The 14,398-nt window shown below is 42.9% G+C and overlaps 2 protein-coding genes across 2 annotated transcripts; one reads left to right on the forward strand and one right to left on the reverse strand.

The window, feature by feature from the left end:
• Positions 1–381: 381 nt before the first annotated feature.
• Positions 382–3,556, reverse strand: LOC117838181 (small nuclear ribonucleoprotein SmD3b). The gene is made up of 5 exons (XM_034718103.2): positions 3,281–3,556; positions 3,128–3,180; positions 2,961–3,027; positions 2,803–2,859; positions 382–664 (listed from the first exon to the last, which is right to left on the reverse strand). The coding sequence occupies exons 1-5, from the start codon at positions 3,437–3,439 to the stop codon at positions 602–604; spliced, it is 399 nt and encodes a 132-aa protein (XP_034573994.1). The 5' UTR covers positions 3,440–3,556; the 3' UTR covers positions 382–601.
• Positions 3,557–3,740: 184 nt separating this feature from the next.
• LOC117838182 (uncharacterized) lies at positions 3,741–7,741 on the forward strand. The gene is made up of 5 exons (XM_034718104.2): positions 3,741–4,123; positions 4,234–4,316; positions 6,358–6,413; positions 6,503–6,598; positions 7,383–7,741. Exons 1-4 carry the CDS (start codon positions 3,952–3,954, stop codon positions 6,579–6,581), a joined length of 390 nt encoding a protein of 129 aa, XP_034573995.1. The 5' UTR covers positions 3,741–3,951; the 3' UTR covers positions 6,582–6,598; positions 7,383–7,741.
• The last annotated feature ends 6,657 nt before the right edge of the window (positions 7,742–14,398 follow it).

A 14,398-nucleotide genomic window follows, 5' to 3' on the forward strand; every position in this document is an offset into this window, starting at 1 on the left:
AAGATGATCCTATAGGCGCCGATGGCACGTTAGATGATCCTATAGGTCTCGAAGCATTTGCTGGAGCACCGCACGACAATGGAACTGTGGAAGTGACACCAGCCACCGAGGGGACGCGACCGTAGCCTAAAACCGCGTCGTGGAAGATGGAATCGACTGCAGTGGCAGTGGCACCACCAAATGGGAATTTAAACATTATATAACGCCGCACAGGGCGTCTCACTTGTCCTAGCAATGCCGAAGGGGCCAGATCAAGATTGGATGAAGAGTATGAATCACCTTTTTCGAGAGAAATACTCAGATAAAATTACCATTCTGACAAATCAAAACAGCTACCACAAATGCTGCGGGACGAAAACAGAAGCTAATTCCTTCACGGGATAAACAAACATATTGGTCCATTCATTCAAACAGGGTGACGAACAGATTGTATTTCAAGCTACCATCTCTGTCCACCGTTAACCCATCAAACAGGCACTAACAACAAGCCACATCCGTTCCTTGAGCGATAGATCATACAGGAGGCACATAGGCAATTTTTAACTACTGATACCGAATACAGCAACCTCAGCCACAAAGCTGCGCGATGCCATGAAGAAATCTACCTCCTCACCGGAGGTGCACCACCTCGCCCGACTGGACCACCACCACGGCCAGCAGCAGCCTACAAATTGGCAGGTAAAGAAGTTTAGGAATTATAATGCACAACTCCAAATATAATTCAGATCAGAATGAGCCTCTGCCTTTTATTCTAACAAATCACAGTAATCTACAGGTACTTCCAGGTGTTGCATAGTCCATTTTACCAAGATATTTGGATTCCAGTATCATCCCATGTGCTCAGTTCTCTCATTTTAATATAAGATAAAGTATGGAGTTAACTTATATATATAAAAAACTTCTGTAGAGTTCACAAGATGCATCATGCATGCTTATTGCTTCAATCCTGCGACAGCAATTCAACCAGGAGCTGAACTTGTCGGCCATGATGACACAATGTTCAGGCCAGTGGAGATTTTTCAAACATGTTTGAAGATCAAAAGAATCTTATCTTACAAGTTAAAAGGAACTGAAAGATGTGACCCACCACCACCCAATCACTCCCTCCCACCTGACCAGATCTACATTCTACAGCTCCAGCTAAAGATGTAGATATGAAAAAAAAACAAGGCTGAAGCTAGCCACGGAAAGGGTCAATATTGATATAAAGCCTCTCCTAATTTGTATATTTGAACATGTTCAATTCGTCCAGTCCACATTACATTTGTTTTGTTGTTCAAAAGAGCAGAAAAGAAAACCCCTCCACGGTTCATTTTGCCTCGCGGTACCAGCTAAAGTGAAGGACTATGATATGACCAGAAACATAAATGCCATGCACCCTTACCAGTTTATACTGTTCCCATCCTCACTGCAAACCATTGATAACCCCATCTAAAGTTCTAATAAGAAAATCTTAACACTCAACACTTTGCTTTAATTAGATAACAAGCTTTTTTTCCTATTGCACTGACCCTAGGCACTTCATCCAATTCCTCCATATGCAAATAGACAAACTTATCCCACAAATTCTGTGCAACTAGGCCTCTATCATAAAGAGCAGCAAATCCAATGAATTAAGATCAACAACATTGGTTCGGTAATGATTAATCTGTTCTACCACACAGATCACCATCGTAATATCAAAAGCAAACCAACAATCATACAACACAGATCACATCTCTATGTATTTCAGAGTGAACATAACAGAACTATCAAATTAAGGTACATCAACAAAACATACATGGGCTCATAGCTACACTGCTTGTTTATTACAATTGTATCACAGAGCAGAACAGTTCATGGTGACGAAAATTTTTGCTAAACAGATGCTTTCATAAAACATGACTATACATGACAAGGGATGCCATTAATTTTTAGGAAAATGAAACAATATTAGTATTAGGGTACCATCGGATCCTAATGGGCAACCTCTGAATTTAGAGAAAAGACTTGTTGATCAACAAGAGCAATGCATAAAGCAGGTGGTGGCCAACAAACATAACAGAAACAACAAATTTTTCCACAGCCATAATACGTTAACAGTAACCGCGATAAGAAATAAACACTGTTCAACCCACATAATTTAGATACTTTTTTCCGTTTCTCCAAAAAGGGGGAGGGCCCTTTCTCCAACATGCAACTGCACCAAGATCTTCCCTTTTGTAGCAAATTCTTCAATTCCCACCTTTTTCCTATTTCTACTTATAGTCATTTTAAGCTCCAATTATGGCAAAGGAAGATAAAATGAAATTTATATATGATGATCCGGTGGCAGTGAATAGCAATTATCTGAAGTAGCATTTTGCACATTTAAAAATTTGGGGATGCCTTTGACCAGCCATATCACACACAACCCCCCAAAAAATATTTTACAACACCCATTAGATTAGTATTACAGGCTTCAGCAATCCATTACAGAACTAATGAAGATATTTTATTGGAATTCTAGCTATCCAAGAGCAAGCTGAATTTGCAGTATTATTCATATTTAACGTGTAGGATAGTGTGCCAGAAAAATTACCTTTCTAAATTCACAGTGGTTACTCGTCAGATATTTCTATACAGTCACCCAAACAAAAATTGTTGTGTTGCCTTTGAGAAGAGGCAATGCACAGTCAAGCGCACATACACATTGTATTTTTCTTTTAGAAATTATAGAAACAGGATTATCGTATCATGTTAAGTATCTAGTGAATGCCAAAAAAGAGAATAAGGCGAAGCAATCATCGTGCATAGAGTTAGAACATGGAAAGCAGAAGTTACCCGAGCACGCATTGCGACCGCACGACCACGGCCAACTCCAACAGCTGATCCTTTGCCCTAAATTAGACAAAACAAAAACATAACAATCATGCATCATCTCACCATTAGCTTGTCACGCAGCAAAAAACACAAAACAGTAGAGGAAATCAGCCACTAACCCTAATCCTCGCTTCCAAACGCTTGAACATAGGAGCGTTCTTGAGCATGTCTGGTATAATCATAAATCTGCAACATTATAAAGGCGAAACCCACCCGCAGAAGAAAAATTAGTCCGCTGCAACTCAACCAACATTACGTCGAGAAACAAATCGAGTCTTACAATTACCTTACTCTGCTTCCTCTGATGAAGACGTGCTCCAGCTGCGACACCTTCCCATCCTGCAGATTAATCGGCGAAAAGGAAGGGAATTACTCGGGGAAGCGAAATCGATGGGGATCTGGCTCAGATCCGGAGGTAGCGCGGGAGGAGAGAGCGTACCTTGGCGGTGAAGGTGATGTTCTCGAGCTGGCAGTTCCAGTTGTCCTCGCACTCGACCATGGACCCCCGGTACACCTCACCGGTCTTGAGCTCCACCGTCACCACGTGCCCCGCCGCCTCGTGGAGCAGCTTCACCGGGATTCCCAGACTCCGGCTCATCTTCCCTTCCCCGTCGTCCTCCTCTCTCTCTCCCTCTTGCCCCTCCTCTCCGCGCCGCTAAAACCCCAGCTCGTGGAAAAAGCAGGCGGCACTAGACGAAGCGGAGGCGGCGAAGTGGGAGGAGGAAGGGCAAGAAAAATAAAGAGGCAGGCTTGCTTGGATCATACTGGGCCGTTTGGTCACAAGACCCGACCCAAAAATGAAAACGGGAGCCCGGCCCAAGTCGCCGCGAAAAACGACCGCACCGAATCGCTTGGCGATGAAGGCAGCATGCCCGAAAGAAACAGATGCGACGCGGCTTCAATCTACCTGTCCGTCCGCTCACCTAGAACTAGAAGCCGAACACGCCCGAACCAACTGTCCAACTCCCACATTCATTTCGCTCCCCACGCGTACGAACTCGCAGATCGGAGAGATAGACCGAGGCGGCCGCGGAGTTGCCTCCCCCTCTTCCTTCCTTCCCCCCGTTCGCGCGAGAAGCTTCTGGAGTGTTCCAGTCGAGCGGGCCTCCGATGGCGCTGCAGTGGATGATCCTGGCGTGCGTGGTGGCGGTGGAGGCGGCGGTGGCTGCGCTGGTCACGCTCCCGGCGCCCCGCGCCGTGAGGGGCCAGATCGTCGCGCTGACGTCCTTACTCCTGCAGCCCATGGCCAGCGTGATACCCTTCGCTGCCTTCCAGCTCCTCGGTGCGTGCGTGGCCCCTGTCTCCCCGACCTTCTGCAGTTCTGCTGGTGCTGTACTGCTGTTGACGCCTTTCAGACTCTGATTGGTTAGCTTTTTTCTGATGTGAGTGCAGATATCTACTGGAAGAAGGAGCACAGGCTGATGTGCACCTCGGAGATTTGCACCGCCGAGGAGCGCATCCGTTTCGAGAAATCCGTGAGTGGTCGATTTTCTTTGTGTGTTTAGATTTGTTTGCTGTTTTTAGGGTTTTGGTTTTCCTACTTAGCTTTTTAAGTCTAAAATGTGTTAAGTAGCTGGTTCTCCCCCATAGAGAGGGCTAGATGTTTAGTCGGGCTATATTGATTCTATTTTCTTGGCATCTAGTACTTTGAAAAACACCACTGGTAGTATAGAGAAAAAATTGAAGTATGGAAGATTTAGAAATGGTTATGGCTGGATTACTGAAGTATTGGCAATACACATAGAGCTGGTTTAGAAAGTGTGGCTATTGAGGACTCATGAAGTGGCCCGATCAGATCTTATTATGATTTTTTTGAAAGGTTTAGTGTTGCTAGTACCTTCAATTTGATATGCCAGGTAGTAATATGATTACTCCCCAAATTTTAAATGGCTCTGGCAAGAAGTGGATTTTTTTATATTTTTGAACACAAGTTAGAGAACCAGAAACTAGGAACAAGATGCAGAGGAAAAATTTTGGATTGGGGTAACAGAGGAAACGAATGCACTCTTGTGTTATAGACACATAACCTATTATCCTTCATGCATAAGCCCACTATGCAAGTGACAGACAACATGATACAGATGAGCTTCACCTATTAGCTTACTTTTTGTAAAGGAACTTCAGGTTTTCTCTTATGCTAGAACCATGTTACTATATATCATCAAAGATATGTTCATTTGCAGCCAACTTAACTAAGGTCACCATTTCTTAAAAGGACGCCGCTCTTCCTAAACATTTGCACTATTCCATCATTCATTCTGTCCTGTGAGGTTGGAATATCTGTGTTAAGAACTTTTTTCTCGAACACGCAGGAGAGCTGCGTATCAATATATTAAGAAGAAAAGGGTTTATGTAAACCCAAAAAATACAGCACAGGTTTTTAGGGCAAACCTGTACAGAAACCCCTTACACTATCTGAAATAGGAACCTTCTATATAGCACCAAGACCCAAAATCTAGACCAAGGACCCCAACTGCTCTTGTGAGGGCACTAGGGTGAGGAGATGTGAAATTCCTCGAGCCCCAGCCATACACCACAAGTGCATATCATCTCTTATGGAAGACTGGACAGTATTCACATCAGGTGGCAGTCCGTCGAAGACACAACGATTGCGATGTCTGTGTTAAGAACTTTGAAGTTTATATACCTTCCATCCCATATAATATGCAGGTTGCATGATAATTACCATTGTTGAGGCACCTTTTGGGCTAAACTTCTCCTCAGTATCTGAAATGCTCTTGTGTATTGCAGAAGAGTAAGGCCCAATGAAGTCGGTAGTGCATAATACACTTTTTTTTTCCTTTAGGAGGAATGATAAATGGGTCTTGTTCTACTAGGAAAGGGAAACCATTGTGGAGCATGACTGGTGCATTTCAATCATGTATCAATTTAAGGAACTAGGTGCACCTGAGGCAGAAGTATCGCGCTGGAGTAATGTTAGGCACAAAATAATAGCGGGTATCCCCTTTATTTTATAGATTGACAAATTGAAACATTAAGTCAGCATTTGCAAATCCATTATCCATACACTGTGCACAGGATATTCTATAATGTTACATCTGCAGAAAGAACGCGATTTTTGTTAACCTTCCATAAAGTAACCCACCTTTAAAAAATAGGTGTGTATGGTGAGAGTTGGCCCCTTGCCCACTCATCCTTCCCTGCTCATTGGTATCTTTCCATTTCTTTGAACATCTGTAGTTATAACATTTACTTTCTTATGCACAGAATTAACTTTTGTGGAACTTCTGTCGGGTTTAGTATCCACTCAAATAATTTTCACATGTTTGATTTATTTGCTCCCATGTTTTCTGGTTTTGTGCCTTGTGAGTGTGATTCTGGGCTGTATTATATTATCATTACAGGGATTCCCCCTTACCTTTAGAAGTTATGAACTTATAGCCAATAATCTTATGCATGCCAAGAAATCGTATTGCCGTGTTTTATAGGAAGGAAGCTGTAATATTATTTTTTCTTTGTTTCTTCTGTGTCTCAATGATGATTTTTCTTACGCAGATGTTCAAAGCACAGAGGAATGTCATACTATGTGTTTCAGCATGCCTCCTTTATTGGTAAGCTTCTCATCTGCAGAATCTGATTAGCAGACTTTCCATGAGTGTCCATTTATACTAATTTATTTCTTTTTTTTACTTTGCTACAGGTGCATTTATCGTGTTGTCAAGTACAACAAGGATATTAAGGCATTGGAAGAGACTGAGAAGCGCCTCAAGGAAGAGTAGATCTATTGTATTTCAAGGTTAGTGTGATTCAGCGCATAGTAGGTTTTGCCTTAGTGATTGGTTCAATGTTAATTTAATAATACTTTCATAAAAAAATAAAATCAGCACTTGAATTGTTGGTCAACCCAGACTTTAAAGATTTAGTCACTGGGTTTTACTGGAGTGGATTTGCTGAAATTAATAAATGGGAACATAGGTATAGGTCATGCTGAAACTGGAAGTTGTCCACCTAATTGTTGTGCTCCAGCTATGAAGCCAAGAATGCATATATGTCTTTCATTTCCACTAGAAGTTTTTGTGCTTCTGAATTATGATTGGTTTGATCTACGTTTATGAATCTGCCTATTATGCAATCCACTGAGCCCCATCATCCTCGTCTCTTGTTTTTACTTTCTTTTTATACCAATATGGTATAACTGCTAGCTAGTGCTTGTATCTTAGCCTCAGTAAAGCAGGAGCATGGCATACATGATAACAGCAGCATCTTTTGGATGTATTAATGGAATTCTTGAACTATGCTTACCCTTGCTCTGGTGAGCAAGCAAATTCTTCCCCTATGGGGCCCTCCACCTAAGCAGTGGGGTCAATTTGTTTTAGCCTGTCTTCCCGACCTGCTGAGGAGTAGCTGCCAGGTTCCAGTGTTCCATAAATTTTTATCAGTGTTCGGATATGATCTCCATTGTGTTTAATTTTTTTGTAATTTGATCACCATGTGTTCTTCATTCTATTATTCTTTGATTTCAGTTTGTAGTTGTCAACAAATGGACGAGTTACATTTTTTCCTTCCTTAACTTGATGCAGGTGGATCATGTGGTGTTCCTAGCCTTCAGAAGATGTGTTAAGATCATAGTTCCATAGGATTTCTGTTGTATAGTGTCCTCGTTGGAGCAAAGAAGAGAATTTCATGCTGTTTCGGCACAAATCTTAAGTATCAGTGTTATTTGGTCGTTTAACTTAAGACGATGGTTACTGTGGGCATTTTTAGCATCGCTTGTTCATCAACAGTTCAAACATTTTCCAGAAGTTGTCAGAACATCCGTATACTGGGCCTTGTCTTGGTCTTGCATGTTGAACTAGTCTGGTATTTTGTTTAGAATTGTATTTAGGCACGAAGACCCTGAAACTTATCTTGCTGTCAAAGTTTCCAGCAGTTGAACTAAGACCCGGTCGCAAACCTACGATGAATGGTGTATTATTACTGTTGCAATAAGAAAATGGGAATAGATGCCCGTGTCCTAGGTCGGGTGTTGCCGTCTGCTGTTCTTCGATGGTCAGGTCAGACTGTGTGACTCGCGGCTCTTGGACGCCTCTATGGTCGTCTGTTTGCTCCTCTATGGGCAAAAGCTGAAGTGGTATCATAACGTATCGCGTAAAAACTTTGCTTTTGCTATATGCTGTTACTTCAGACAAAAGTTTGATGGGTCATTCCAAATGTGAACTGATCGACACAGAAACGACAATCTAAGACGGCATTGCCGCGCCGGTGGCGAGGTATTCCAGGCTACTGCGCTCGCGTTCGGCCCACGCCTACTTCAGCGAGGCCTCTTCAAACTCGTCGGCATCTTCCTCACGACGATGCCATGCGGCCCTCGTCACGCGGCCGCTCGGTGCGCTCGGGCAGGAGCTAGGCGAATCCATGGCCCGCCGCCCTCTCGTCGTTCCGGCCTCTCACGATCACCTCGCCCGCGCAGCACGACTCGCGTCCGTCTCTGATGCGAACTTCTCTGATCTGGACTCGTAGGCGCGCACCAGGCCGGCCGCGCGTACCAACCGGAGCCCGGGCCGGGCCTCAATGCTCCGCGCCAGATACGCTACGACATGGCTGCCGGTGTTCTTGTTGGTGACGGAGCGCGGCGATCGAAGTTCCTGGAGCACGGCCGTTTCCCACACGTGCGCGTACGCAGCTTAGGAAGCAGCCGATACTTAGCTGGTTATAAGTCAACTCGCAAAGTCCGACGAGATTAGCTATAGGATCAACTTCTACGGGTTTGCTAAATTTAGGCAATGGAAAAGCAGGGGCCAGCCTAACCATGGTGGTTGACATGCCAACGAGGTATTCACTGCCCACGGATTGGGAAGGGTCAAGGCAAGGGCGAGAGGTGAATACCGTACCTCAGTGGATCTAGGTTGGCGCAGTAGTTCGTGGTAGGAAATGGAAGTAGGGGTAACCGGGTAGGGAACATCCCCAAAAGACCACTTTCATTCATCAAAATTAACAGAAAACGAGTCTAGAAACAAAAAAAATTAAATCATACAGGTAGACAAAAGTATATATAGAAATAAGCATGTCTTCACAGCGGCTCAAGTATATATAGAAATGTGTTGCCTGCAAAGACGTAGAAGTTGCAGCCCACTTGGAACTATCTCACCCCTTCAGGTTTGTTTTCTTTTTGCAAAATAGCCGAACATTCCAATTAAAAGGAACCATGAAGCGAACCTAGCGGATCAATTGAGGTCCTGTTTGGTTAGGCTTTAGACCTGTTTAGTCCCTCTTTTTTTTACCCCTTTTAATCCCTAAGCTTCCAAATAAAGGGACTAAATGGCGACTAAAGGGATTGGTCATCTAGTCCCTTATGGGTGACTAAAGGGGACTAAAGCCTCAGGAGGACACCTTCTGATTCTTATTATTGCCTTGTTCCCGACCCGTTCCTTATTTATTTTATGCATTGATTAGGAGTATTTTGATCTTTATTCATCTGCTTTAATAGCCTTTAGTCCCTGGATTCAAACAGGGTAGGCACGAAAGTTTAGTCCCTTTAGTACAGGGACTAAAGGAACCAACCAGGTACTGATTGGGGTAAAACCATTACTCGATATGTATATGTATGTAATGTATATTTAACATCATGGGCATTAAATATTAGTCTACTATTTAAAAAGATATAATTACATAAAATTTTAAAAGATGAAGTGGTGCATATGCCCCGCTACACATACACCTATACTTCGCGGTATGGTACTACTCTAGGTCCATAGGAACGTTCATAGTTTATGCTTAACTTCACCGTATTCTCTTTTCTCTTTTCAGTCACTAGTAAATTAAGAGATATTAGAGACTTATGAATTCATCACATTTGAGGCCGACTTGTAATTCGTACGTAATAAATATACTATAATTATTTCAGTTACTCGGGATTTGGCTCCCAAATAGCACTGGTGACTGGAATTCATACACAGGGAAATGAGTGGCCACTTAAATTCCCCTCCGGGATTTTTCCTAGCATATAGTTAGGACTGCCCATGAATGATCTCACACGTTCCGTCTACAAATTCGATGTACCACGCCAAAATTAAATACTATTTTACATTATCTATATTAATTCTCACAAAATACACTCAAAAGTAAAGAAATCTTATAAACTAAAAAACACACGTTCCTGATCTCCCTTCTTCTTCCTCACGTTTACGGCGGATCCTTACGAGATGCCAGCTCCTATCCTACCTGTTGTGATAACCATGGCAAGATCTTAGATATCTTTCTCTTCCCTTCTTTTTCATGGACGAAGGAGGAGAAGGATCATTCGATCTGATCAGGTGAGATTTTCTTCGGTCTCTCTCTCTCCCCGTTCTCTTCCATATCATAGGACATAGGAGGAAAAAAAGATCAATCTAATCCGGAATGAGTTGTAGTCAGAGATGCATACGGCCTTCATAGAGAGTTGTGATGTTGTGCATGCTAGCATGGTCGTGCTTGCTGCTGTCGCTGGTTTCGCAGCTATGCAGTTCACTAACGTCACTTGCCACGTTGATCGATCTGAGAATATTTGGACTCTGGGTTGTTCTAATGACAGCTATGAATCTATATGCAGGTAAGCGCTAGCTGCATGATGCTAGCACATGAGCACAGCACTACAGGCTGAAACTCTTGCTGCAAAACGAGTCGTCGGCTGACAGCCTACGATGTATATTAGAGATATAAGCCTTCAATTAAATTCTGAATTCTAGGAGTTAATGCCGAACAACCTTATTGGGACAAGTTACTGCATGCACAACAAGTACGCCAACATCAAGTGATGCAGGTGCTTTGGTGTACTAAGTTTTTGTACCACATCTCATCCTGAATAACAGACAAGTAAAGCTCACCATGCATCACAAATTGAAGAACACCAAATTCATTTGCCATGTCTCTATGTACCTATTCGTCGGTATGGTTAATTGATCGCACGCCATGCAGAGAAGACCCAAGATGGATGGCAAGGACGAAGGAGGCTCATTAAGCTTTGCTTCAGATGAGGCCATGGGTATGTATGCACTCAGTCGCTATACCCACAATCTGCATCATCATGTCATCCATGCAAAGGTTACTTCTACTAAGTGGCCATGGCTGCATGTGGGTGCCGTATGCAGCCTCCTATGTACATGGTTCTATACTATAATTAATTCCAAAATTAATGAATTAGTAAAAACGTCCTAGATGCGTACATGTATCGTTCAATACCCAAAATTGTTCTATGAACCACTTGACCAGAAATTTATATATAGAGACATGTACAAACGGCTAACTAAACTATGATAGTATGTATATTCGTACCACTCTGGCTTAGTGAGAATGACTTAAAGAATGAGCAGTCCCCGATACATGGAAAAACAGACTTCTCACTACTATATATAAATATATAGGAATAAAAAATATATAGGAGTGTGTTTTCCTTATGTAATTGTCTGCTTTTTTAATTCTTATGAAGACTTTGGCTTCAGGATTATTCATATAGGTTTCTAAATCAATCATTATTTTTAACTACACAACCCATTTGATTGATGACTAAATATTTAAGTGAAAAATAGAAAATTCACGCATACATCTGAGGTAGACTATAACCTAGCTACATGTGTGCGGAAATATTTGTTACTGAAATAAACATACATGTTAAAACCTGAAATGAGCCATAGCTACTTATAAACACAACTGATGTGTCTTAGGCAGGCCAAACAAATATGTACCATCATAGCAACAAAACAAAAATGTTAGGGAAGCCAAAATTGAGATGAAGTTGCATAAAGAGTAATTAGCAACTAAAGCGTATCACATTCGGATAAAGGTATACGAAAAAATATCTATATGAGTGAGAGGGAAAAATAAGAAATTTTAATTGGTTATGGACCCATATTTTTCTATAAATTTGTAATAACTATCTCTCTTAAAATTACTGGCCCGTTTGACGAACTAGTCGACTTCGATACAAAACCGTGCCACTGAGTGGTGGGCAGGCGCTATCTGCTTCACGGAAAACGTGAAAACGACAGGTGAATTTGATGTGAACCTCGTCGAGCTTCTGCCACAGGGAACACGGAGGGGCCGCCCTGCTGCTTGCATCAGAAACCGGCGGGGCGTACGCCGGCCGGAAACGCGACGACGACCCCGTCTTCCTCGGAAACACGCGTACGGCGTACCGACGAAACCGTGTTCCCTCCTCATCGCGTCGAAAGAGAGGAAGAAAAAAACGCGCAGATCACACGCACGCTGGTCGGCTGGACGACGGAGTGGTAGGAGCTCCGAAGCGGGCAGGCATACCCTCCCGTCCGCCGTGTGATTGCGAATCAAAGCTGGTATGTATATAATGTGTGTGAACGCTTATGCTAACCAAATCCTTGCATCGTACCAGTAGACAACAGATAAACAATTAACCAGTACGACGTGTGTGCCCCTGCCCCTAGAATGGAAACTCTCACTAAGGAAAACAAAGAGCAAAAAACGTTGCTACTACCCGAAACTATATAAAAATCCAGATTTTTCGTTGCATGTTTTGGTCGCAGAATGGGTGCAGATACAGAATAACTTATGTGGCCAGAGGAGCGCGTGTGGGTACCGGAACATGACAGCAACTGAAGGACGCCGCGTCAGTCTTAGTTAAAAAGAACTGAAAACGGCGTCCGGTCTGAACCTACTTCCCATCGGAGACCGGGGATTGACCCATCCATCAACCGTTCCACAGCTCAAACAAACTCGTACTAGGAATATCAATAAAAACCAGAAGGGGCCAAACATTCAATATATCTAGTGGACGTTCAGATGGGAGAATTTGAACGTTAGGTAAAATTTGCCTGCATTTGATTTCCACAGAGCTGATTGGACCAAGAATATAATGGCTGAATGGGAACACGAGGGAGGCATGAACTGGCTGCCCTGCCATGGGGACTATTTGTCAATTAAACAGGTTTAATTATAATGTCCTCAAGTGTTGGAAGGCAGTGAGGTTGGTGCTTCCAGTAGTGTGTGCCTGTTTGATTTTAAATTTGTTTGGCCTTTATGTATATAGGACTTCTAGAATGAGGAGCAGGTACCGTACGCTGGTCTTCAGCTGACATGCTTCTAGAGAAAGAATGCAGACATTAGGAAATAGTTTCAGCTGAAATATCGTCATGGAGACACTGTTCTTTGAGCAAGGCGGGTGCGTGCGTGCTTGCTCGATCTCCAATTTTTGGCGCTTGTATGACTTCTAGAATGAGGAGACGGTGTTGTTAGTCTTCATCTGACAGCTGACATGCTTCTAGAAAAAAAATGCTGCCATGAAGATATACTTCCAAAAATACCATTGCAAAGGAAACTGTTATCATTCTAGCAAATGCTTTCATAGGATGCAGGAATTCAGAGTAACTTCATTACGGACTTTAGAACCTCTTGCCCTGGATAACATGCACATTTTTAGTACAATTTTGAACGTCCAGCCGTAGATAACATGCTTACGTTTAGCAGATAATCGCATAGTAGTTCAGTGCTGTAAAGCAAAAGCGAAAGGGCCTCTTCAAGATTTTAATACAGCTGCTAACTTTGAATGGAGCAGTGCTGGAAGGATTTCAGTGGTGGCTTTTGTCTGAGTTGCTTTCAGGCACTCCACATGGGCAGGAAAAGATCAAAAGATAGCTCTAGTTTGGAGGTATCTTTCTGCCAGTTTTAGGAGAACCTGTGATTTGACCTGTTACTACTTGTATGAGTTTCTAGACCAGCTCACTTGGTTTGAGCAGTTCTTTGTTAGTGACTACACGTGGTGATGTGACGAACTGCTGCACTCTTTGAACAGCTCTTCCAGAGAGTTCACTACAAGTTACTGCCTACAATTATGGATGGTTATACGTAACAGAGTTACACAAATTTCTGGTCGCAGTTCCTCAGGGAGACGTTCTCGAAAAAAAAATCATCGGGGAGACCTGAGACTGTGACATGCTTTTGGAGTTCAAACGTGATGATGGGAGCCAAGTTTTTTCAGACCGAAAGAGTGTTAGGATTCGAAATGGCGCCGGCGCCGGATCCGGTTCGGCAGACTTATTTGATGATTCGCAACGAAAATCGCCGTACCGTGCACAAGAGTGCTGAGAAGAGTGCCATTGCTGACAAGGTAGCAGCGCACAGTTGATGACTGGGACTTTGAATTGTTCAAGCTCCAACTTTCACCATGGAATGGTCCCGGCTTCTAGTGTTTGGTAAAACGGGTTTGCTGTAATCAACCTGTCAATGTTTATGAATTTGAAATGCTTGCGTGAATTACGATCAGGTACTAATCGAGACCGATGACACACACACACAAACTTGTATGGCAGAATGAAGCTGCTATTCTGGACTGACTCCGAACTGGTCCGAAGTCTGAATTAGGAAAGCTAGACCGGTGGATGAGCTCCATCCATCCACACAAGATCATACACGTGTTCTTTCTTCCTACTATTAAATTCCACAAAGAATTCTAAAAAATCAAATTAATTTCAGCCGGTTTCGAATTTTATACGTGATCCCAACCCAAATATGGCCTGAAAACGCTAGACCTGTCGGATCTGCCAAAAAGGAAAAAGGACCGTGACGGCTGGCACCTAACTAAAGCCAGCGC

The sequence above is a fragment of the Setaria viridis genome, chromosome 9 (assembly GCF_005286985.2).
Source record: "Setaria viridis chromosome 9, Setaria_viridis_v4.0, whole genome shotgun sequence".
Taxonomy (NCBI): Eukaryota; Viridiplantae; Streptophyta; class Magnoliopsida; order Poales; family Poaceae; genus Setaria; species Setaria viridis.

Bases quoted from the DNA above. Each gene is read 5' to 3' on its own strand.
- LOC117838181 (XM_034718103.2), bottom strand. From the start codon at position 3,439: ATGAGCCGGAGTCTGGGAATCCCGGTGAAGCTGCTCCACGAGGCGGCG. The intron at 2,860-2,960 runs GTTAGTGGCTGA...TGTCTAATTTAG, and splicing joins GTTTGGAAGCGAGGATTAGG to GGCAAAGGATCAGCTGTTGG. The intron at 665-2,802 runs GTAACTTCTGCT...GCCAATTTGTAG, and splicing joins CGGTCGCAATGCGTGCTCGG to GCTGCTGCTGGCCGTGGTGG.
- LOC117838182 (XM_034718104.2), top strand. From the start codon at position 3,952: ATGGCGCTGCAGTGGATGATCCTGGCGTGCGTGGTGGCGGTGGAGGCG. The intron at 4,124-4,233 runs GTGCGTGCGTGG...ATGTGAGTGCAG, and splicing joins CGCTGCCTTCCAGCTCCTCG to ATATCTACTGGAAGAAGGAG. The intron at 6,414-6,502 runs GTAAGCTTCTCA...ACTTTGCTACAG, and splicing joins TCAGCATGCCTCCTTTATTG to GTGCATTTATCGTGTTGTCA.